The sequence below is a fragment of the Otolemur garnettii genome, unplaced genomic scaffold (assembly GCF_000181295.1).
Source record: "Otolemur garnettii isolate 467f Iridium unplaced genomic scaffold, OtoGar3 scaffold00097, whole genome shotgun sequence".
Lineage (NCBI taxonomy): Eukaryota > Metazoa > Chordata > Mammalia > Primates > Galagidae > Otolemur > Otolemur garnettii.
The window spans coordinates 480252-505567 of record NW_003852492.1 but is presented as its reverse complement, the minus strand read 5'-3'; the positions used below and the strand labels follow the sequence as shown (position 1 = coordinate 505567).

Genomic DNA, 25316 nt, shown 5'->3' with positions numbered 1-25316 from the left:
TCAAAAAAAAAAAAAAAAAAGAATGAGACTCTGTCTCTACTAAAATAGAAAAATTAGCCCAGCCCAGCCTGGTGGTGGCTATAATGCTACTCAGGAGCCTGAGGCAGGAGGATCACTCGAGTCCAGGAGTTTGAGGTTGCTGTGAGCTATGATGCCACAGCACTCTACCCAGGGCACAGAGTGAGACTGTCTCAAAAAAAAAAAAAAAACAATATATATATAAACAATATATATATGTGTGTGTGTGTGTAATATAGTCAGTTTTTATTTGCCAATTAAAACAATTGCTTTAAAAAAGAGTATTAGCATACAGGTTAAACTCCTTTTGACTTAAACCATTATAGCCCTCTCAACTTCAAAGCACTCATCAGTTTTGTAAGTACAATGGAACCTCCATAGTTAACCACCTCCCTACAATGACCCTCTCCTTAGGTTGACCTTATTTCCATAGACTGGACATGCACTACATGTACGTATTGCTACAGGAGGCCTGGTTCCTTATGCTAACCACCTGGCATATTGACCAGCTTGTAACAGTCCCTGTGTGGTCAACTGACAGAGGTTACTGGGTTCCTTTGTATATAATTATTTCTTGATTTGTTTCTTAATATGAAGATCTGTATTCAAAAGGGACATGGAAGACTGTTTGCTCACTTGCCCTGGCAAGAAAGGCCCATTCACTGTCTGTGGTGAGCGTATCTTGCTCTATATGCCTGTATCTAGTTTTATTCTATAAACTTACCTTTCTCTTTCTCAGCAAACTTGGTTCTATGCTTGCCTTAAAAGGGGGGAGGGGCATGGAAAATAGAGCATGAATGTTATTTTTCTGTTTCACACTGACAAATAGAGACCACTCAGCAATTCTCCTGTATTAGGAAACTTTGAGGCAAGCGGGAAGAAGCCAAGGAACACTAGTAATTATGTTCCCACTGCTTCTTTCCCTCTCTAAGCAAGCCAGAAGGAAAACAGGCCAAGTGTCAGGGCGGAAAGCCAGTTGTGGAGCCATCCAGCATTTATCTGGGAAGGATGACATCTGCCACAGCTCCAGCAGAGCAGGGACACAGCACGCACGTGTGGACACTCAAGTAAAAGCAGGGCACTCTTGCCAACACAGAGGACCAATGCACCAGGCTGCCAGGGAGGGCTGGTACATGCAGCTTCATTGAGGTGGTTGCAGACTGGTCTTGTTCAGGAGGTAGGGAAGGCAGGTGTTAGAACAGATGAGGCGGTGTGGTGGCTCTTACACAGCATCCCTGCCCAGGAACCAGGCCTGGATTCAGAGTCAGGTTCCATTCAGCCATTCACCACACGGGTATCAAACACTGCCTAGGGCAACGCCTACCTTCAGCGCTGGGTGGACAGAAATGTGAGGCAAAAAGACTTGGAGCTGACATCCACCCCATAATCCTAGACAAGGCATCCTGAGCTAAGTCTTTGTAAAAGGGGGTGAGGATGACTGTCCCATGACATGATCTGGCATATAAGGTTAAATTTTACTTGGTCTTAAACTTAATTTTGATTTGCTGAGGATACAGACATGACTAGCACACAGCTCCTACCCCCGAGGCCCCCTCAGTCCTGTGGGGAAGGTGGAGAAACTATGTTACAAGTAGAAATGAGGCAAAGTGGTTGACTCTTAACAAGTTAGGCAAGAGTGTCTGGTAAAGCCCACCCTGTAAAGACAGAGGATGTCTTTGGCCGTCTCGATAGCACTTAGCAAGGGGCCAGGCTACTTGGCAGGGGCCCAGGTGGAATGAGGCATAGAGGGGGAATAGGTTATCTTTTCAGGTGTAACAGTAAGGCCTGAGGAGAAGACCTCATCTGTCCTGAAGATACATGAGATCAGGTGGGAGTGGTGGCAGTGCTGTCCCAGAGCTCACCCCTGCGGAGCGGGCTGTGAGGAAGACTGAGCCAGCCCCACGGGGGAGCCAAGGTACTTCCCAGGGTATAGGGCTCTGTCTTCCAGGAACTGTGCCCTGGGAGGGCACACCCTACCCTCTGTGACCCCCAGCCCTGCTCTGTCCCCTCTCTCTTCCTTCTTTGCAGACCCTCCCATCACCCTCCATAGAGACAGTGGAAAGAAACACAAATGCCAGCAAGAGCCCCCCCCCCCCATGGGGGCAGGAGCCATGGGAGGAGCTGCTCTGGAGGCCTCACTTCACTCCGTGCAATGCTGGACCAAGACAGATGAGTGCTTGTCAGGACCACGTCTGCATTCAGAGCAAAGAGGCCACTGCCCCCTACCCCCATACCTGGAATGGGCACAACTGAGACCCAGGAAGCAGCCTTGCAAGTTGGACACTGCTCTGAACAGGACCTCCGGCCAGCCCTCTGCCCCGAGACCCCAGCAGTGCTTGGCATGACTGCCCCTAGAGCACTCGCTGGTAGTCCAGGAAGTGGTCAGATGTGTGGCCATGAGATGGATCCTGCTGGCTGTCTGGGAGGTGCCGCTCTGCCTTGTCACCATCTGCAGTGTCTCCTTCACTGAGATTCCATCCTGCCTAAATCCTGGGGCTCTCCAAGAGTGGCAGGGAAGGCTGAGAGGAGAGGCCACTGAGGGCTGAGCAGGTCTCTGACCACACACTCCACTCCTCTGCTGCTTCTGGAGTCTCTTTCTCAGGTGTAAGTGTGGCTCTCCACAACAGACAGTGTGGGTCTGGACCAGGTGGCAGAACCTGGGTCACCACCTGAGGGCCTCACCTGCTAGTGAAGCGCTGGACTCTGAATCCAGACCTCCTGCTCTCAGGCTAGGGGAGAGCCACCCCTTCTCCCTCATGGCTTCTTCTTAATGTAAGAGCCCAACAGCCGGCTTGGCGCCTATAGCTCAACCGGCTAAGGCGCCAGCCACGTACACCTAAGGTGGCGGGTTTGAATCCCCAGCCCAGACCCGCCAACAACAATGATGACTGCAACCAAAAAAAAAAAGCCAGGCGTTGTGGTGGGCGTCTGTGGTCCCAGCTACTTGGGAGGCAGAGGCGGGAGACTCGCTTGAGCCCAGGAGTTGGAGGTTGCTGTGAGCTGTAATGCCACGGCACTCTACCCAGGGGGACAGCTTGAGGCTCTGTCTCAAAAAAAAAAAAAAAAAAGAGCCCAACAGTCTGCCTTCCCTGACAGCTTCTACATTGCTCCTGCAAACTGCACAGTGTCCTGTACCTCCTTGCATGCCCCCACATGCACAGCCCCTCTAGCTCTGCTGGAGCAGAAGCAGATGTCACCCTTCCCAGATGAGCCCCTGATGGCCGCCTAACTGGTCACTAGCCTCTTGCACTCTGAGGTCTCATCCTGGCCTCACAACCCTCTGTGGTGCAGAGCACACCTGGAAGCTGCTCCTTCAGAGCTCTGTCCTTGCTGGCAGCCATGGCATGTTGCCCTGGCTGACACACTGCCAGTGCTCAGTCCTTGGCTGCTCCATGAAGTCTGTTTTGTCTTCTTGTCAGATAAGAGGTTCAAGGCTGGGACTCTCCAACCAGGCAAGAGGCAAGGGCGGCCTTTTGGGGCTTGCATCATATGAGTCTTATTAAAACCCTCCCACTTCCAGGCATCAATACCCTGTCCCTCATCAACACCAAGTTTATCAAAAAGGCTGACTCACATGTGGGGAGGTGTGACCTCAGTGCTGGGAGGGAAGGTGGAAGTACCACCTAAAACCTCTATAATTTCCTGAAAGCTTCTTAATTTGGTTTTTTGGGGAAACTCCTCAAAGGAAAGTTGGCAGGGGAGGCAGGAGGCTGTGGCGGCAGGACAGGAAGGGGGAGAGTCAGGACAGGGGAGCTGACATGGACAGCAAGCACAGGGGTCTAGAGAAAGTCCAACACCTCCCAGGGCAGCTGAGGCCTTCCCACTGGCTCTGCCCAGCCACGCTCCTCAGCTCTGCACCTGCCCCCCGCCCTGCCCACACCAGCCACACCAAGTGAGCCTGATACTTTATTCACATACCAGGAATAAGTACAAAAGACATTTTTAGAAAATTCACGTGGAGATAAAAATCCCAGCCTTGCCCTCCCCAGGTGCCACCCATCTGTGCTCTTATCCCCCAGCCCACTCAGCTTTGCTGGGCCTCCTGTAAAAGCTTGAGCAAGGGGTTGTCAGCCCTGAGGGCAAAGGTGAGTGTGCGCTGCTGGTAGTGCGTGGGGTCACACTCCAGGTTCTCGATCACCTCGGCCAGCAGGTGAGCCCGCTCCACGCCCGAGCCGGGGGCCTCGAAGCCCAGGGCTGTGAAGTGCACATGCAGGTGGTAGTAGGAGGGCAGGTAGTGCAGGTACACTCGCAGGTGGTCTCCCCGCACCTGGTAGCGCTGCAGGATGGCTTCCTGAGAAGGGCAGGGCAGGAAAGGGGTTATCATGGGCCCCACCCTGGGCCCACACTCCACCTAGGCCCTCCTCCCATCTTAATCCCCGGCCAGCCTGGGCCAGCTAAGAGAAACCCTCCCAAGAGCTCTGCCCAGTGTTCACTGTGGATCCCTGTCTTCTTGTCTAGGAAATCCACTAAGGCAGGTGGTGGCAGCAAAGCTGGGTGACACTCTCTCCCCCCAGAGGAAGGGAGCACTAAGGCCCGGCACTGAGGGTCAGGCCCCAGGCTCCCAGGACTATGGGACTGCCTTCCTCTGGATGCCGGGCACACACTCAGCAAGTCCTTGGGGAGGCACAGAACAGTGTGGGGCTTGGGCACAATGGAGATGCGGAGGGGCTGTGCTAAGGACTCGGGCGAAGGAGAAAGGATCGGGAAGGTTGTGGACAGGACTTCCACACGGACTAGGGCTGTCTCAATGCCTTTCAGAAGAGGAAAGCATTTGCTTTGGCCACGCTCCATGTGCCCACCACTGTCTTGCTCAGGGGTGGGTCTTTTTCTTACGAACTTCCACCTTCTGGAGCCTCCAGGGCTTAAAACTAAGAGGAGCCTCTAATGTCCACTGGGAGCAAGTCCCTGAGGAGGTCAGAGGTAAAGAGCTCACGTACCCCAGGGGCCTCAGCAGCAGGCTAAGGGCAGGACCAAGGTACCCAGATGGCTCCCTGGGAGACAGGGATGCCCACCTGGTTGAGGCTGCCTGAGCCACCAGCACAGGTCATGTCTCTGAGAGGAAGACACTGTTCTCTGCCACCTGTGGTATCCAGAAACTGTTCCATGGCAGCAAGAGGGGTGGAGGGGAGGGCTGTGGCAGCAGGGACCTGGGTCTAGATAGCCATTCCTCCAGGTCTGCACTGGTATGACCTTATGACTGTCGCCCCTGCCACAGCAGGCCTGTCTTCATGCTTCAGAGGCTCAGTTCCACAGAATGGAGAGTTTAGAAAGGACCCCATTAGATACTGAGGTCCAGAGAAGTGAAGTGACCTGTCCCAAACCACTCAGCTGGTCAGGGTCAAAATATCAGGCCAGGACAACAACCCAAGGGTCTGGACACTTCCTCCATCTCCCTTTCCCACTGGAGCTCCCTTCAGCACCCCTGTAATTTCATTCAGTTCAACAAATATCCCAGATAGAATCTGCCCTCAATTAAGATGAGGAAGTACCATGTGCCCATGTCTCCAAGGCACTCCTCTGGCTGATGCAGTTGTCATGACTGAGACAGGGGACCCTGGGGAGGGAGGGGCCAGGACTCAAGGATCAGAGTTTGGGTGTGGAGGCCAGAAGTGCATCCCAGGTGGGCCTACAGAAAAGGGCCAGGAAGGCGAGCCTGAGGGTGTGAACAGGAGGCTGAAAGCCGAGCTGGAGAGGAGGGCAGGACAGGAGACAAAGGGCCTGTGAATCACTCTGCAGAGCACTAACAGGGTCTCCGAGGCTAGAATCCAGAACGCAGCAGCCTCTCCTAAGACAGGGTGAGGAAAGGGGCCTAGGGGACCACCGGCATCTAGATCTGGCTTCTCTGGGTCCGTATGGGGTGGAAGCAGCTTACCTGCCCCTGACGGAGGATGTTTCTGAGCAGCGGTAGGTGCTCTGGGGTGAGGTCCCGCAGCGATCTGATGCCCCGGCGATGGCAGATGGCGATTAAATACAGGTCGTCAAGCTGCACAGAAATCAAGAGGAAATCAGGCACAGCAGGCAGCAGAGCCAGGGAGGCTGCCAACCCTGGAACTGTCACAAAAGCCAGGAAGCCCCTGCCCGAGGCCTGCAGGACCCCTACAGCCAGCCCGAGAGACCCATAGCAGGACACATCCCCGGACAGCCCGGGGTTCTGTGAATTCTTCCTGCTAAAGGGCATCATGTGGGAACATCTGTATACTCACCCCACAGAGCTGATGGGGGGCGGAGGGGACAAAAAAGAGCCAAAGGCAGCACACACCCCCCCCCCAAGGGTTTATAATCTAATCACACATACGTAAGTGGCATACATGAGGACATGATGTAGCCACAGCACAGGACGAGGGAAAGACGAGCTAGGTGGGCACCCCAGGAAGGCCTCCCAGAGGCGAAGGCAGAGGATCTGGGTCTGGACTAAGAGGCAGAGTTTGGAGAAAGGACATTCATTAGGACAAGTGGGACCAGTAAGGGCAGAGCTCAGTGGTAAGAAAGCACGGCAAACATGGGAGAGTGAGCGACTTGATTTGCTGAAGTCAAAGGCACATGAAGGGGCGTGGGGAGATCGGAAGGACGAAAGGGAGGCCCAGGCCAGCTCAGCAAGGATCACACCAGAGTGACTGGTATGTTTCTCTTTTCCCCTTTCTCAACAAGTTCATGGACAGCCCTTCCTGCTGTCCTTCCTGAACAGGGCCTGGCTGAGAGTCCGGAGGTCACAACAGAGCAAAGAACCAAAGTCAATAAAATGTTGTGCCAGAGAGCAAATGTGTTCTTCCTCTCACCCAGCAACCCTGGCCTTGCCCGGCCATCCCGTGTGCCTGGCAGGTCCAACTCCAGGGCTCTCAGCGACAAGGCACAGGGGACCAACAGCACCCAGCCCTGCAGTCTGAGCTGCTGGCCTCCTTATGGAGATAATTTGGACACCATGAGTCACTTAACCAAACTGCAGGCCCCCACATGGGACTTGAGAAAGGGATATTCCGTATGACTGATGTTCAACTGTGCCATCGCCCCTTCATGCCATAAGCACTAATCCCACCAGGGTTCTAGGAATCTGGATACTGTCCCGGGCCAGTTACAGATGACCCAGGAGGAAGGCTCCAGCGCACAGCTGAGCTGAGCCTACCAGGACCGTTTTGCCCACAGGACCCTCTGGACTCTCCCTTCTCATGTCCTGTGCCTGGGACCTTTACCCTCTCAGCAGCCAGAGTCCAAGGAGAACCTTGAACTTTGGGGCATGGGGAGGGTGAATGTGCAAGTGGGTGCATTTTTTGCTATTTTATGTGTCACTGACAAGGGACTGCCAATAACAGCAGCATTTGTTTTAGATGGTGTCTCCTGACAAATCCCAGAGATGACAGTAAATCACAACGCTGCGCTCCACTGGCATGGAATGAGGTGTGGAGCCTGGGGCTGGATGCCAGAGGGAAAGAATCCATTCTTTGACATCAGATATGACCTGAGATTTTCTACAGGCGGCCAAACAGCCTGCTGGCCCAGAGAAATAATCTGAAAAAAGCTAGACGAGGGGCAGGTGAGGGCGTCAGATGGGCACCCCAGAGGCAGTCCTACAGTCACGCTGGGGAGACAGACACTACCAGTCTTTTGTATTTTAAGCACTTTTTATGTTTGTTCAAAAATTTTCAGATTAATGTAGGAGTGCATATGATTAGATTACATTGTTTGTGTTGTAATTACAGTGTAACATATAGTTGAGTCCTTCACCCAGAAGGCGTGCCACATACCCCACATTGTGCCCTATGGGAATTACTTTTTTTTTTTGTTTTCTGAGATAGAGTCTTACTCTGTCACCTAGGGTAGAGTACAGTGGCATCAAAGCTGACAGCAACCTCAAACTCCTGAGATCAAGCGATCCTCCTGCCTCAGCCTCCTGAGTAGCTGGGACTACAGGCACCCACCACAACACCCAGCTGATTTTCCTATTTTTAATGGAGGTAGGGTCTCACTCTTGCTCAGGCTGGTCTGGAACTCCTGAGCTCAGGCAATCAGTCCACCTCCACCTCCCAGGGTGCTGGAATTACAGGTATGAGCCCCTGCGCCTAGCCTGGGAAACAATCTTTTTTTATAATAAGGAATACAGTAAAATCTAAGTAATAGTTTACTGGCAAGAAGTGAGTCAGGGAATGGCTGGAGTGCTGGGCAGCCAGCTCTTGACCTCAGGCATGGTCTGAAAGAAGAATTCCCTCATCTGACAACTTTAGACCAAGGAACTTAAGCCATGGGAACTGAAACACAGGTGTCTGTACACACACGTGTGCCTGGAGTATGGGCTTACAGACACAATATGCAAAGATCTCCTCAAAAGGCAGGCAAGGGAACAGCGACCAGAGTGTTTTCTAGGGAAGGGAGATGGAGGGACGAAGAGTGAGGGGACAGACTCCACTGCGTGGCCTCTGTCCTATGTGCATTTTTACCATGTGCATAAATAAACTAAACCTACAAAAAAAGAAAAAAGGCCACACAAGTGCTCTCAGACAACTGAGGAGACATGCTGTAACTCCCAGGCATCATGTCCAGCAAACAGGAACTTGGTAAACATTTTCTGAGTAGACAGAGGGAAGAACAAGAGAGGAGTCTCTTTAATTCAGGGCCATCAGTTTGGGGACAGCAGCTTCCAAGACAAGTGGCGAGAGATTCAAGGTGGCTAGGAAAGCTCCTCAAAGCCAGTGTCAGGGCGCCTGCTTCTCCTCAGTCCTTCCCTACCTGAGGCCACAGAATAGATGCCCAGATGCAGCCTCTCTTCCTGCTGGACACACTGCCTCATTCTAAGGGAGCTCCTGAGTTCAGTGTTGTCACACGTCAAGGACTCAGGACATTGGAATAAGCTGACCATCCACAGCCCTGGGGGTGAGTTGCTGCAGCTGGTGGCTGGGAGCCCAGCGCAGCTCCTGAAGCCCCTCCAGACTTATGGAGGACTGAGGGGCAGCTCCAGGGTGGGTGGGGTGGAGCCTGCCAACACTGGGTCAGAAGGAGGGTATGTTTCTGTTTTCAGTGCTGTGGGCTCAAATGCACGCAGGGCTCTGGTGTAGAGATAGACAAGGCCATCTGGTTTGCCCCTCCCTGGTCTTCAGACTGCTCTTCAGCCTTCAGGAGTCTTGCAAAGCAGGTGTTCCTCTCGCCCCTCCCCAGCCCCGGGGGATTCTCAGTGATAGAGGCCTCACTACCCACCGCCCAGATCTCTGCCTCAGTTTCCTCTCAGCTCTGCAGGCACAGGCTGCCCGAAGGGACACAGGCGAGTCTGCATAGCCACCACTCCATCCTCACTCTGGGGCCTTGTCCCAGCTCTCTCTAGAGCCAGCCCTCCCTCACAGGCTAAAGGTGGCACAGGGAGGGATAGGCTGCCGGGAAGGGGAGAGTGGACACAGTGCTCTCTTAGCCTCTCACTGTGGCACCCCACACAGGGGAGCCTTGTTCTTTAAGCTTAACTTGATGCTAAGAAATCATCACTTGATGCTAGAACTTCTGGAAACTCCTGTCAAATTTCCTACCAGCCCTTGGGCCACGTTCAGGTGTGGCTCTGGCAAAATCCCATCCCTTTACCCTGGCTGCAGGCCCCCAATCTTCACTTTTTTGGCAGTGGAGGAGTGGTGTGGCATTTCTAAAACTGCCAGATCAAAGGGCAGGCCACAACTGAGAAAGCAAGAGGTGGACGTCCACAGAGATGTGGTCATGTTTTCCATGTCTCATGACCACATGAGAGGCACCGAAACCAGATGGGCACACCTAGAGCAGAACAGCAAGAGTGAAACTGGAGGACATGACGTTTACCTGCTCCCAACACTCCCATGTCTGCCTGCCTCCGCCTTATCCTGGCCCTTCTGTTGCAGGGTATGATGTGAATGGCACTCTCTGTGACACGGAAGCTCTGCCTGGTTCTCATCCTGCAGGGTATTAAAGTTTCTACGCTATCAGGGTGTAACAGAGATGAAAGCCAATTCTAACTTTGGTGGTGCGCTGGTCTGAAAGAGAGAGGAAGGTGGAGAGGGGAACAGCTATGGAGGACTGGAGAGAGGCACCTGGAAGTATCAGAGGCCAGAAGGGGGAGCACTTGAGGGCCAGGGAATGGGGAGCCACAGGGCCAGACGGGAGGCCTAGCCATTGGAAACCTGCTCTGCTGCTGAGGAGTGCAGGGGATCCCCTGGGCTGGTTGCCATGGCTCCTGCCTGCCAGTACCTCAGAGCAGGCCTGGTGGACCTGTTGGTATCTAGGGGATGGAGAGAATGTAAACCCATGAATGGGTGAATGTAAGCCCATCTGAGGGCTCCAGGTGCTGCACAGGCAAAGGAGGCAGCCCAAGCTACGTGGCTGGGTAAAGGAGTGGCCCCATGGTCATAGACACAGACACTGCCCTCTTCACCTCGTGGGTAGGGAGAGCCAGAGGGCTTTCAGATAACTCAGTAAAACAAAAGCACCTGCACAGGACAGGTGTGGGTGCTGTCACTGTGGAGGCTCAGCCACTCCTCAGTGGTTGGTCATAACCTGCTCAGAGAGAGGCCAAAGAAGGGCATCCAAAGGGCCCACACATTGGAGCCAGCAGTCACGGGCCTGGTGCCCTGCAGTGAATCTGTTACCTGCTGTTGGTTCCACTTGAGGTCGGGGATGAGGACAAAGCCGTCAGAGGGATCCGGGTTCTCAAAAACAATCCGGTCTGCTTCAGCCTTCTTCTCGAGAATGTTATACACCCACTGGAAGGAGGAGAGAGGTGGTTCACAAACCCACTCGCTACCCCTTGGGAGGTTCCCAAACCCGGCTGGGTAAGCTTCCTGGTCTCTCCAGGAAGGGTGACTGAGCCAAAAATGGCCACTAAGCTCAGGGGGTCTACATCGGGCTATTTAGGCTGTTCTGTCCATAAGTATCTGCCCTTGGGGATCCCGAAGAGATTCCCCTTTCCCACTGCAGCTGACACTCGGCCCCTCTGCCACACAAGGGGTTCTGAGGCTCAGACAGGGCCAGGATCCTCAGGCTCCTCCTGGGCAGCTAGGTGTGTCTGCTTTCACAGGCCTGGTCCACCTCTACCCTTACAGCCGTGAGCTCCTCCACTGCCCATGGGCCTCAGGGGAAGCAGTCTCCAGGGACTTTGTTTCACTATTTAGGACCACAGACAAAGAAGGTCAGAGGCAGCAGGCATTGAGGCTTCCTTCCAGTCAGCTACCCACCAGGGCAGCAAAGGCCTCTGTTTCTAGGAGTTACTGCATGTGGGTTTCCTGCCTGCCAAGACCTCAGCACTCTACCTACCCAGCACCACTGTAGACACCAGGGACCAGCATGCGCAGCAGACTCAGGCCCCAAGTGACAAAGCAGAATTGAAAGCCATATGGAGACACGGAGACAGTGACCTCACTGAGATCTCTCAGGGTAGCCCAGGGCTTCTGGGTGTGTTACCACCCTTTGACTCACTGCTGTTGACAGTCTTCAGAGAACCCAGCACCACCTATGGCCGCAGTGGGCACTGGCTTAGGGTGTGTGGACCCCATGCCCTGAGCTGAGGGCCGAGCACACACCCCATGCCATTGGCTCCCAGCAGGTTGCCTATCTGCCTGGACCACCTGCACTTCCAGGTCACCCTGACGCATTACAGCTCAGAGGGCCTCAGGACCAAAGCCTACCCCTGAGTCTGGTGGGCTACTTCCTGGGAGGGTCTGAGAACACCCAGCAGTTGCTTCCCCACAGAGTGCTGGGGTCAAGGCCAAGTATGATCCCACAAACCAGTAGGAATTTCTTCTCTCACTTGAAATTTCCCTGGAAATATGATGCTGGAGGAAAAAGCCAGCCAGAAGCCGACCTGAAGCATCCCCAAAATGGAGGGGAGAGAGGGACAGTGCTCCCCACAGAGAGGCACCACATACACAGCCTCCCAGGGCCCAGTTCTGGCCCCAGGGAAGGTCAGAGAGAGTACATGGGCTCCCAGCTCCACACTGACCACCGTCACCCGGAGCAAGCCATCGGCTTCTCCTTTGCAACGCAGGCTGGTGACACCATGAGGCCTGGGGTGGCATTTCAGTGAAACACACAGGTGAAGGAGCCTAGCGCTGTCAGCAGGGGGGCAGTACCCACACACAGCAAGGTGATGACAAGGCTCACAGGGGATGAGGACAGGGGACAGTGTGCTCGAGCTCCACAATGGGCTGGAGCAGGACAAGAGCAGCAGAGGGGCCGGCATGGGAAGAAACAGAGTGAGGCTGGGGGATGAGGGAGCGCAGTAGCCTTACTCTTGCCCAGCACTGCTCTCATGCCACAGCAACCCTGTGAGAGGGTTGATACCCTCACCCTCAGTTTGCAGGTGGGGAGAAAGCAGGCGCCAGGAAGTTCCACCCACATGCCCAGCTTTGACCATGAGCTTGGCTTCCAGGACAAGATGCACACCAGGCCTCTGAGAGAGCGGCAGGAACCCCCATCAGCAGGGAGTATCCAAGCCAGAAGCCCAGAGGAGAAAGGAAGGAGAACCAGGGCACACAGTGCACATGACCGTGGGAGCTATGTGACATGGAGTGCCACTGTCTGAAAGCAGCCCAGGGATGCTGGCTGCCTTCTGGGACATGTGCCCATGCGACGCGCTTTTCCTGGCCTTGCCTCCTGGGGTCTTAGCTCTCTGCACCTGCCCCTGATGGTTACCTGCGTGGAAAGGGGTGGCGGCCATCCCAGCACAACTCTGCTGGAATTAACTGCAGGTACAAGATGTGTGGCACCTCTGAATCTCTACTACACCCTAGGACAGAGGGACTGTTAATCCCATTGTCCAGACAGTCAAGCCGGTCTCAGAAGTTAAGGACAATATCACACTGCTTCTGGACAGCAGATTCAGGAGCCTATCACCAGACCCAGACTGTCTTCCACATAAACCCACTCCGGTGTCCACACCCACTGTGCTGGTACATGAATGACTCTGCCCATACTCTTCACCCATGCCAGTCCCTCATCTCTCCATATCAACCCACCAGCCCAGGGATACCACCTCTGAAACTGCTGCTGAACGCTTCCTCACTGTCCCTGCTTTGGTTTAGACCCACACTGGTTCTTACTCTAACCCTGCCCCACTCATTCTGTAACTCTGACCGTCCCAGCCACGTGCTTAAAACTTGCAGGGAGGCCTCACTGCCTTTGGCAATCGTTCTCAGATCTGATGGCTGTTAGAAATACTGGAGATGTTTTACTTTTTTTTCTTCCAGAGACAAGGTCTCACTCTTTTACTCAGGCTGGAGCACAGTGGTATAATCATAGCTCACTGTAGCCTCAGACTCCTGGGATGAAGCCATCTTCCCGCCTCAGCCTCCCATGTGGCTGAGATAATAGGTGCACAACACTACGCTCAGCTAATTTTTAAACAAATAAGTTAAGTTGGACCAGGTTGGTCTCAAACTCCTGGCCTCAAATGATCCTTTCACCTTGGCCTCCCAAAGTTCTGGGATTCTAGGTATGAGCCATTGCATTCAGCCCAGAGGGACTTTATTTAAAAAATGTACATTTCCCAGCTCCACTCCCTGAAGGATCAGCTTCAGAAGATATGGAGGAGGGCCCCAGGCAGTCCTAATGATAGCAAGGTTCAGGAACTGCTGGCCCCCTGGACAAGGCCCCTGCCTGCCTTCTCAGCACCATCTCTGACCCTCTAGCACTCCGAGTCCCAGTCACCAAACTCCCATAGACACCCGTCTGCTATCAGGTAGGCGCAGCCCTCTGTCCCTCTGCCTCAAACACCTGCTGAACATCTGCCTTCCCCTAACGCTCACAGGAAGTCCCCCTCCCTGTAAAGTCCCCACCATCTGAGCCAGTCAGTATCCCTCTATATCACCCACTGCAGCTTGACAAACCACCGAGTGCTTATCCCACCATCACAGGGTCAGGGCACACAGATACTCAGTAAATGCAGACTCAGTCACGCTGAGTGCTGGACACCGCTAGGCAGCAAGAAAGAACAAGTGAGTGCTCATGTCAGTCAGGAGCTGGATAAAGAGCAGAGTTCTGTAGCATTCTTACACATGGAACTGCGTAACAGGGTATGAGAAAGCACACCATGAGTCACACCAACCATACCAGGGCTTCCTCTCTTCACTTCCAGACATAGGCAACCAGCACAACAGAACGTGAGTTCCAAGAGCACAGCAGAAGCTGTCTGGGAAGATGGAGACGGTTCCTTTCCACTTAGAAGACAGAACAAACGCTAGGACTTTAAAAAAAACAATCAAGGCAGCGTGCACAGAGACAGCCTATGGAACTGGACAGGGGAAGGGGGCTGCCTGCACACAGGCCTCCCAGGAAGTGCCCTCCAACCTCCCTTCCTTACTTGTCCCCAGCTCAGGTCCACCTGCTGCACCTACACACCCTGCACTCCTCCTCCGGGGCCAGGGAGAAGTGGCGGTGAGCTTTCCAAACAGAACACTACACCACATGACCTGAATCTCTCAGGGAGAGCAAGTGAAAGATGCTCAAAATGAATAAGAGTGGGTGATACAAAGAAGGGCCCAGTGAGAATCTGAGTGGGCAAGGAGACAGGCATAAATAAGCATCAGTCATATTAGCTGTGAGTATTCACATGAGGCCAACTCCAGGCCGAGGCTCTGGCTGGTGCTGGGCCTAGACCCAAGGAGGAGTCAGGATCTCTGAGCTAAACGGCCTGGCACCTGGCCCTGTCAGACGCCTCTGCCAACTTGTGAATGGAAGCCCTGCACTGACACCAGGGACAAGGACTGCTTCTGTGGAGTGAATGAACAGGGATGAACTTCCCACACAGACACGGGTCCTCTCCCCTACACACGCCTCCCAGACCACACAGCCCCTCGTGTACCTGTGCCCCAACTGACTGTGTACGGGAGTTGGCCCCAGGAGACAGGGACTCCACCCACCATACTCTCTGCCACGCCCCCACTGCCCAGCACAGCACCCAGCCTCTGCTCAAGCCCCAACAGATGCTTGTGGGAAGAGATGCTGGCCATAGAAGCATCTGAGACACATGGTCGGTCACCTGAATGCTGAGGCTCTGGGACTCCAGGTGGGGTAGGGTGACGTTCTTGTAGTCCTCTCCTGTCTCTCGGACCAGGCGGAGGTCCTGGCGCAAGTACTTCTGCAGGTGTTTCTCTGTGGCCGGGAAAACCACGGTCGTCTTTATATCTGCAATGACACAGCATGGCTTGTGACTAGGGGGCAACGCACACTATCCTCCCACAGGCACCATGGTAACGAGAAGATCCTTGCCTGGCTTTGATTCCCTCAGGGAGTTGAAAACCAAGAGGTTCTACACACCTGTGATCCACTCCCATGAGGTGCCTTGTGCCATCTACTCATGAGCTGAGCCACACTCAGAAGCTGTCAAGTACAGGTGCCCACCAGAGGGTCACTGGCTCTTCACCACAAGGTCCCTCCACCTTCTAGTCTCCGAGTCTTCTCACATGCCAAATTTCTAGACATGTAGCTTTCTGGACTCCCTTAATGAGGGGCAGCGGAGCAGAGCACAGAGGCTCAAGGCATGGGCCCTGCAGCTGAGCTCCTGAGTTCAAGTTCTGGCTCTGCCTGCTCCTGACTCTGAGTGGGACCTTGGCCCACAAACCTCCCATGCCTTCCTTTTACACATCTGTCTAATGCAGCGGTTCTCAACCTGTGGGTTGCGACCCCTTTGTAACGATGAAAATATATCCTGCATATCAGATATTTACATTACAATTCCTAACAGTAGCAAAATTACTTATGAAGTAGCAACAAAAATAATTTTATGATTGGGGGTCACCACAACATGAGGAACTGTATTAAAGGGTCATGGCATTAGGAGACATGAGGAAAGTTGAGAACCACTGGTCTAATGAATAAGAAATAGCTTCTATGTCACAAGGCCGGGAGGATTAGCAGGTTAATTACCCGTGAAGCACTCAGAACCACACTGGCACAGAGCCACCCTGCCTAAGTGCTGGTTACTTTTGTCCAGGGTCTATCTTGGCCTGGACATTCACTGCTGTAGGGCTGTCCTGCTGAAGGGCTGTCCTTAGCAGCACCCCTGGCCACTGCATGGATGCCAATAGTGCCCTCCCCTCAGCTGTGACACCCAAAAAATGTCTCCAGACATTGCTAAATGTCCCCTGGGGGGCAGGGCTGTCCTTAGCTGAGAACCACAATTTAATAAGAAGGACATCTTGTAGTTTTCCGAGATAGACTCTGGGCCAGCGCCCTGGTCCAACCCCACCTGGTTTTGGTTAAGTGCTTTCCCTTACTTTTAGTGACATCTGGTACAACTGTTATCACTCTAACATTTGTACATAGTACTCCAACACGGACCTCAGGGGCAGAAAAAGAAAACGGTATTTCAAAATCTGTTGGAATACTTCTCAGAAGACCCAGGGTCCCCCCTGACTCCTTGCTCAAGATACAGACATCTCCAGCGAAACCGGAGTGAGAGCGGAAGCCCAGCCCATCCACTGTAACACACACACCCACATACTTCAAGACCAGCTAAGAACCACCAGCTGCATATAGGAGGTTTTAATCCCCCTTTTCACAGGTAAGTAACAAGGGCTGCCAGGATTCAAGGACTGATCCAGGAACACCTACCTGTGAGGTGTGGCAGAGGTAAGACTGGAACCAAGGCCTCCTCTCCCAGACTGGGGCTCTGGCTTACTACAGCCAGCCCTCCAGTCCCCTCTCTTCTTGCACAGGCCAGTGGGGTACAGAAAGGTGACAGCTCGAGTGCCTGACTCCAGTGAGCATCAGAGGTCCCCATTCCCCAGCCCTGGGAGGCAGTGCAGCACAGCGGGGAGACACAGACCTGGCCCTGAGCTGGCCACACGACTCCCTTCCCTGGCTTGTCCCCTCGGGCATGTATCTTCTTTCTTTTTGAAACAGGGTTTTGCTCTGTCACCAGGCTGGAGTGCAAGGACACTATCACAGCTCACTGCAGCCTCCAACTCCTGGTCTCAGATTCTCCCACCTCAGCCTCCCCGTGTTGGGAGCCTTAACCTCTCAGAGTCTCACTGTCCTCACCTGTTACAGGGAGGTCATCTAATCTGCCTCATGACAGAAGTTGCTGATAGCATTAAACAAAACACATTAGCTGGATGACTGGAGGTGCTAAATCAATGTCACCCCCATCCTGGAGCTCCCTGAATCTGACCCTGGAAGGGAGGCACAAAGGTCCCCTTATAACCCTACGCACAGCAGGCAAAATGATCTTAAACAGAAGGAATGTTGCTCCCTTGGCCCTCACAGTGGGTCTGAAGAGAACCCCGTGGTATCTGTGGTGTAGCTGGTGGACCAGGACAGATCTGGGAGCCAATATGCCTGGTATGAGCCCCAGCTCTGCACTTATAGCTGTGTGACCTTGAAGCGACCCTCTCTATTGCTTTAGTCACCTCACCTGTACACCCTGGGAGGATAATAACAGCATATATTTTAGGAGAGCTAGTGTGATAATTAAACAAGTTGATGGAAAGATTTGGAATGTGACTCACACACAGAAAAGGGCCCCACAAAGGCTAGCCCTTCTGCTTTTCAGTGTTACCTGAGCTGCCCAGGCTAGTCAGCGGCAGTGGGGATGAAGCCACAGAGGGGGTGGGGTGGGACGATCTAGGAGTGGCCTGACTGCTCGCAGTGGACACACAGGCCCAGCTGTTCTAGATCAGAAAGTCCCCAGGCCTGTGCACCTGCCCCATTTGTCTAGGTTTCCAGGACTGCCCCAGTCTGTGAGCAAGCAGGCAGCTTGCCTTCCCGGCCTTCCCTTGCCTACCCTGCTCAGTAGCTAGAAGAATACTCAAAGGCTTCATTTTCCAACTGGCTCACTTCCTGTCATCCTTCCTCTCCCAAGACATTCCTGCCTGGACAAGGGAACCCACTGTGGCACTCAGCCCACTCCCTGCCCCAGAAGCCTCAGCCAGGCCCAGGCTGGCCCTTGCCTGTCAGGGTGGGGCTGCCCACCACATACTGTCTACACTTTCACCAGCTCCCACTGCAGTCTGCAAGGCCCTCAGTCACCTTGTCCTGGCCCTCTCTCCACCTTCATCTACCACTGTCCCCTGCTGCCTCTGCCCCAGCCACACAAGCTGCTTCACCACTGGCAGATGCTCCTAGCTCAGAGCCCATGCCAGTCCTCCCCCACTGGAGTCTGTGCTGAGGCCTGGGAAACAGCAGCCCTGACTCTTGGCCTCCACCTCTCCCACCACTTGCTTTGCTTCACTTTTCACTAGCTGACCATACCAGCTGACTGACTGACTCCTGTTAGAATGTAATCTCCAAGCAGACAAGGATGTGGTGTAGGTTTTTTGTTTTTGTTTTCTAACCAGTTATCCCCAGCAGTGGGAATAGTGTCTGGCCTATAGTCAGCACTCAACAAATTCTTACTGAACAAAGAAATAAATAGTGATTTTCAATGGGTGTGCCGTGAAAATTTTTAAAGAACATTAAGGGCAGCACCTGTGGCTCAGTGAGTAGGGCACCGGCCCCATATGCCGAGGGTGTTGGGTTCAAACCTGGCCCCGGCCAAACTGCAACAAAAAATAGCCGGGCATTGTGGTGGGCACCTGTAGTCCCAGCTACTTGGGAGGCTGAGGCAAGAGAATCAATCGTCTAAGCCCTTAGAGCTGGAGGTTGCTGTGAGCTGTAACTCCATGGCACTCTACCAAAGGCGACAAAGTGAGACTCTGTCTCTCAAAGAAAAGAACATTAATTAAATTATTTTCAGGATCGGTGCCTGTAGCTTAAGCAGCTAAGGTGCCAGCCATATATACCAAAGTTGGTGGGTTCGAATCCAGCTCAGGCCTGCCAAACAACAATGACAACTGTAACCAAAAAAAAAATAGCCAGGTGTTGTGGTGGGCACCTATAGTCCCAGGTACTTGGGAGGCTAAGAATCACTTAAGCCCAGGAGTTGGAGGTTGCTGTGAGTTGTGACACCACAGCACTCTACCCAGGGCTACATTGAGGCTCTGTCTCAAAAAAAAAAACTTTTTTTAAAAATTATTTTCAAAAGAAGTTCAAAGCACAGTAAGTATATTGTTTTTTGTTTGTTTGTTTGTTTGTTTTGTTTTGTTTTTGCAGTTTTGGCTAGGGCTAGGCTTGAACCCGCCACCCCTGATATATGGGGCTGACACCCTACTCCTTGAGCCACAGGTGCCACCCTAGTATATTCTTTTTTTATTCTTTTTTTTTTTTGATCAATATAATTTAGGTATGCCATGGAAGTTTAACTATAGGTACAAGTATGCTGTGAGACAGAAAAGGCTGAAAAACTCTGAAATAAATGAATCTGGCCTTTCTAGACTTCAAACCCAGGAAGAGTATCTTTGTCCCAAATAGAATAAAACCAGCATGAACTTTGGTTCATTTTTGGCTAAACCCCAATGAAGACGTTCCCCTGTAGCTGAACTCGAGGAGTTTCCCAGGAGTCCATAAACAACTGGACTGTCAGGTAAATATGCTAGGGAACAGGATGCACATGCACAGTCCCCAAAACACCTTCCCCCCAAATTAGTTATTAACTAAAAAGGGAAAACAAGTAGCTTTCCAGCAGCAAAAGGTTACCACCTCCATCCCAAACTGGGCTTAAAATCACTGCTAGTGGGCACGCTGATATCACATGCCTCCCGACGGGATGCGGTGTTCTGGCCAAAATTGCCCAACCAGGACACAAGCACAGGGGCATTTGACAAAAGCTTCAAAAACGTCAAACTTAGGAAAGACAAAGGCTAAGGAACTGCTCTAGATTAGAAGACGCTAAAGAAATGGGACTAAGAGATGGGACTGGTCCTGGGTTGGGCGAGGAGACCTGCTCTAGTGATGGCTTTGAAATAACCAACACAGCTTAATAATGGACTCCACATCACATGAGTTTTATAAAATGTGAAATTTCTTGAAATTGATCATTTTCCCTTTTTATATCCATTATTAGTGGTATATGTTTATGTGGAAGAGAAAAAGCAAATGTGAGAAAATATTGTCATTGGTGAAGGGCTTTTATAAGGGAGTTCTTTGTCTTTACAATGTTTCTAGTCTTCTAGAAACTAGTCTTTACAATGTTTCTGTAGAATTGAAATGTTTCTCCAAAATAAAGTTTGTAAACAAGTGTTCATACCTTTGGAACCCCAGCACTGACTGCTAAGCCAGTACACACATTAACTCACTCACTCCTCATGACCAACACGGGGTGGGCATTTTTATGGTTCCATTTTACACATGAGGAAACTGAGGCACGGTGCCCGGAGTAGTCTCTGAGGTGCCAAAGGATGGTGTGCTACTCAGGGCTGGGGTCCCCCTGTAGCTCCATGGGGACAGCCCCATCCCTGGTCACCGAAGGTCAACAGACAAGGCCTGGGCTGTCTGCCAGGTACTGTCCAGGAAGTTGATGAGGGCACCACATACTCAAGACAAGCAGTGCCTAGCAGCTCTTCTGCCCAAAACCTTTCCCTGCGGTGACAGAAGCATCAAGGACACTCTCCAACCCTGCCCTCCTGCCAGCATTCTTAAAAGGCCAGTTCAGGATAAACTTAAACACTTCAAGGGCCCATCCCTGGGAAATATTCACAATGCATTAAGAAGACTTCCCCAACACTCCTTACAAATCCCCCCTGCCTGCTATGCTTTTTAAAACTATGCATTTTTAATTCTAGTCATATTTGCACATAGGTTTATTAAAGACTCAAAGGAAGCTTATTCTTTTTTTTTTTTTTTTACACGGAGCCTCAAGCTATCCCCCTGGGTAGAGTGCCATGGCATCACGCTCACAGCAACCTCCAACTCCTGGGCTCAAGCGAGTCTCCTGCCTCAGCCTCCCAAGTAGCTGGGACTACAGGCGCCCGCCACAACGCCTGGCCATTTTTTGGTTGCAGCCATCATTGTTGTTTGGCAGGCCCGGGCTGGGGATTCGAACCCGCCACCTTAGGTGCATGTGGCTGGCGCCTTAGCCACTTGAGCCACAGGAGACGGCCTGGAAGCTTATTCTAAAACTTCTTTTCCTGTCCTCCTTGGTCCCATTTCCAGCTCACAAGCGCCCCTTTCAACTCTTCTGGGCATTTCTTCGCTTAATACTTCCATAATTCTAAATTACATTTTTATATCTTGCTCCTCCTTGACATTTCAGTTTTACTATTACTTACTGTCCACTTACTATGGAAAATAAGGATTGGCCTTTTTCACCAGCCCTCTACCAGGTGTACACATGCACACACACATGCACAGATGCCTCCCAACCCCCAACCTCACAGCACACCCACATCACAGTTTGGGTGAGTCAGTATTCAACACTGATGCTACTATGATTATTTAAATGCTGTTCACTGCTGAATGGTATACTGTGATAATTTTTTCTTTTCTGCCAATTTTGGTGTGTGGAATTAGTAATCACTTTTTTACTAACTTTTCTATAAACTTGTCATGTGCTCAGAACTTCTGCCTTCCCACCCCTGAGAGCTGTGCTGGGACCACCAGTGAGGTTCCCCTTCCCTCTCTCCTGGGCTGGGTACCCTGTCTCCTGAGTCCATGGTCTTCTTCTTTCCTTATTTTACTGCAGTATTGATTCCTAAACTTCAGTCTGGCATTTTTAATAAAACTTAATTCTTAGAATTTTCATTAGGAAAACCATGCAAACATTTTCAATTCTCTAAAATAATTTAACAAATAGATCAATAGAAACACATTCAAAGTTCCATCACAGCATAAAACAGAAATAATTTTGTATATAGCCCATAATTATTATTTGTATACAATTAGTATTCGTCAATTAAAAATAAACTAAAACATTTACACTAAAATAAATTTAATCTTTGCAATTTGCTACGTGAATGTGACTAATGTTTGAAAAATGCAACTTTAAAACACTTACCTTTGCTTGGGCAGAGAATTATTTGCATCACGTGTATGTTTTATTTATCACTAAAGTATAAAAGCGTCAAAAAGCATATGCGTCAGCTTGCATATATAACATTAAAATGGAAATGAATATAATGCTTTTAAAGCTGAACTTTCTATCAACCAAGGTAAAAGAAAGGTATTTTGAAAACAGTTTCAGAGGTACAATGATTAAAAAGACTATTCTAACTATTGGCAACAGTAGAGAATTATCAAATTCATAAATTATAAATCTTAGTATTTCTAAACAACATACACAGAGTTGTACCTTTTTTTGATGGATTAGGATGAAGGTACATACGATTGGGTTACATTATTTACATTTGTGAGGTAAAGGCCAAAGTCCGAGCTACAGCGGAGTCCTTCACCCGGGAAGTGAGCCACACACCCCAACACTGTGCCTGACAGGTGGTAACCTGCTGAGCCCCCTCCTCCTCCCTCTTCTTGCATTTGTGTTTTCATCTCATGTGGCCTGTAGTTGTTGATCTGCTAATTTCAGATTAGTACTGAGCACATGAGATGTTTGCTTTTCCATTCTTGAGATACTTTGCTTAGAAGAATGTTCTCCAAATCCATCCAGGTAAATTCAAAAAATGTGACGCTTCCATCCTTTTGTACGGCTGAATGGTATTCCATAGTACACATATGCCACAGTTTATTACACTCATGGGTTGGTGGGCACATGGACTGTTTCTACATCTTTGCAATTGTGAATTAAGCTACTACAAATGTTTGAGTGCAAATTATCCTTATGGTAAAATGATTTTTTTTTTCTTTTGGGTAGACACCTAGTAATGGAATTGCAGGATCGAATGGAACTTTAGCTCTTTGAAGATTCTCCATACTTCTTTCCAAAAAGGAAAACTGTACTAGTTTGCAATCCCACCAATAATATGTAAGTGTTCCCTTTTCTCCACACCCATGTCAGCGTCTGCAGCTTCGGGACCTTGAGATGTGGGCTGTTCTCACTTGGAGTTAGGTGATATCTCAAAGTAGTTTTGATTTGCATTTCTCTGATGATTAGAGACAATGAGCATTGTTTCATGGGTTTGTCAGCCAGTCATCTGTCTTCCTGGGAAAAGCTTCTGCTCATGTAGCTTCCCCATTAACTGATGGGACTGTTCATTCTCTCCTTGTTGATTTGCTTCAGTTCTTTGTATATTCTGGTCACTAGCCTTTTGTCTGATTCGTAACATGGGAATATCTTCTCTCCTTCTGAAGGTTATCTATTTGCTTTGTTGACTGTGTCCTTAGAAGCAGAAGCTTTTAAGTTTGACCAGGTCCCGTTTGTTTGTTTATTATTTATTTTTGTTGTTGCAGTTGTCGACAGGGTTGTCTTCATGAATTCTTTCCCAAAGCCAGTATCATTAAGCGTTTTCCCCCATAAAAGCCCTCTAGGCTTTTTATTGTTTCATGTCTTAGATTTAAATTTTTTATCCATCATGAGTTAATTTTTTTAAGTGGTGAGAGGTGCAGGTCCAGTTTTAGTCTTTGACATGTGGCTAATCAGTTCTCCCAACACCATCTATTACGTAGGACTCCTTCCCCAGGGTATGCTTATGTTTGGTTTATAGAAGATCAAATGGTGATATGAGGCTAGTTTCATCTCTAGGTTCTCAATTCCGTTGCACAGATATATATCTCTATTTTTATGCCAATATCATGCTGTTTTGATCACTAGGGACTTGTAGTATCACCTGAAGCTGGTAATGTGATACCTCCAGATTTGGTTCTATTCTGTAGAATTGTGCTGGCCTTTCAGGGCTTTTGTCTGGTTCCTTATGAATTGAAGAACTATTTTTTCAAGTTTTTCCAGGTATGATGTTGATGTTTTAATAAAGATTGTATTAAATCTACAGATCACTTTGGGCAGTATAGACATTTTAATGATATTGATTCTTCCTAGCCATGAGCATGGTCTCAGGATATAAAATCAATGTCTACAAATCAGTACCCTTCATGTAGATGAACAACAGTCAAGCTAAGAACCAAATCAAAGTCACAATACCCTTTTCAGTAGTGCCAAAGAAAATAAAATACCTTGGAATACAATTAAAGAATATACTATGGGACCCCAAGAAAACAGCAAAAGATGTTAACAAAGCTATACCTTTTAATCAACATGTTAAATGTAAATAAGAAATATAAATCAGCAGGAAAAAAAACCCCACAAAACTTCAGTGTGCATGAGTACAATCTGATTTAGGAAGTCTGGAGTAATGCCAGAAAATTCCATTCCTAGTAAGTTCCTAAGTGCTGCTGGTCCCAGAACCACTGAGAACCACTGAGCTAAAAGCACAAACTCAAGTTGCTTCCAGAGAAATGGAAGATAGCAAGATAAATTTTGAGCCTTGGAACATCTGAAAATGCCTTTATTTATTTATTGCACTTAATTAAGAATATGAGGATTCTAGACTAGAAAGCACTGACCTTCAAAATCTGAAGGCTGCTATTGTGGAGTCCAAGGTCATTCTGATGCCTGGTCCTTTGCATCCCCAACATCCTGATGATGTTGATGTGTCTTAGAATGGGTTTATTTCCATCCATTGTTGGAGCCTTTTAATTTCAAAAGTCAAGTACTTTAGTCCTGGGAATTGTCTTGAATTATTTCTTTTATGCTTACCTTCCCCATTTTTTCTCCCTTTTCTTTCTGGGACATCCATTTGAACATTTAACTTCTTGGATTCATTGTTTAGTTCTCTTATCTTTTCTTTCCTATTTTCCATCTCTTTGTCTTTTTTTCTTTCTTTCTTTCTTTTTTTTGAAAGACGGAGTCTCACTTTGTCACCCTCGGTAGAGTGCTGTGGCATCATAGCTCACAGCAACCTCAACCTCTTGGGCTCAAGCAATCCTCTTGTCTCAGCCTCCCCAGTAGCTGGGACTATAGGTGCCTGCCACAAGGCCTGGCTATTTTTTAGAGATGGGGTCTTGTACTTGCTCAGACTCGTCTTGAATCTGTAAGCTCAGGCAATCTACCTGCCTAAGCATTCCAGAGTGCTAGGATTACAGTCATAGCCACCACACAGGCAGGTTTTTTTTTTTTTTTTTTAAGAGACAGGGTCTTGCTCTTTCACCCCTGGGTGGAGGTACAGTAGCATGACGCAGCTCATAGCAGCCTCAAACTCCTGGACTTAAGAGATCCTGCTGCCTCAGCCTCCTGAGTAGCTGGGACCATAGGTGTGCAGCACCATCCCTGGCTAGTTTTCTTTTTCCTTTTTCAGAAATGGGGACCAGGCTGATTGAACACCGGGGCCCACCATGGTCTCCCAGAGAGGAGTCCCTGGTGTGAGCCAGAGCCACCTGCACTCTGCTCAGTGTCCAAGGAGGACCCTCCTGTGTGAGCCGGGGCTGCCTTCACTCTGCTCCACTTCCAAGGAGGACCCTCCTGTGTGAGCCGGGGCTGCCTTCACTCTGCTCAGTGTCCAAGGAGGACCCTCCTGTGTGAGCCGGGGCTGCCTTCACTCTGCTCC

The 25316-nt window shown here is 50.4% G+C and overlaps 1 protein-coding gene across 1 annotated transcript in view; it reads right to left on the bottom strand.

Moving 5' to 3' along the window:
- Positions 1 to 3909: 3909 nt before the first annotated feature.
- DCPS (decapping enzyme, scavenger) overlaps positions 3910 to 25316 on the bottom strand; it is a 38620-nt gene continuing 17213 nt past the window's right edge. The window contains exons 3-6 of the mRNA XM_003795890.1: positions 14990 to 15135; positions 10605 to 10718; positions 5891 to 6001; positions 3910 to 4309 (exon numbers count right to left, since the gene is read on the bottom strand). Coding sequence (XP_003795938.1) covers positions 4043 to 4309; positions 5891 to 6001; positions 10605 to 10718; positions 14990 to 15135 — 638 coding nt within the window. The 3' untranslated portion in view covers positions 3910 to 4042. The remainder of the gene's footprint in view (positions 4310 to 5890; positions 6002 to 10604; positions 10719 to 14989; positions 15136 to 25316) is intronic.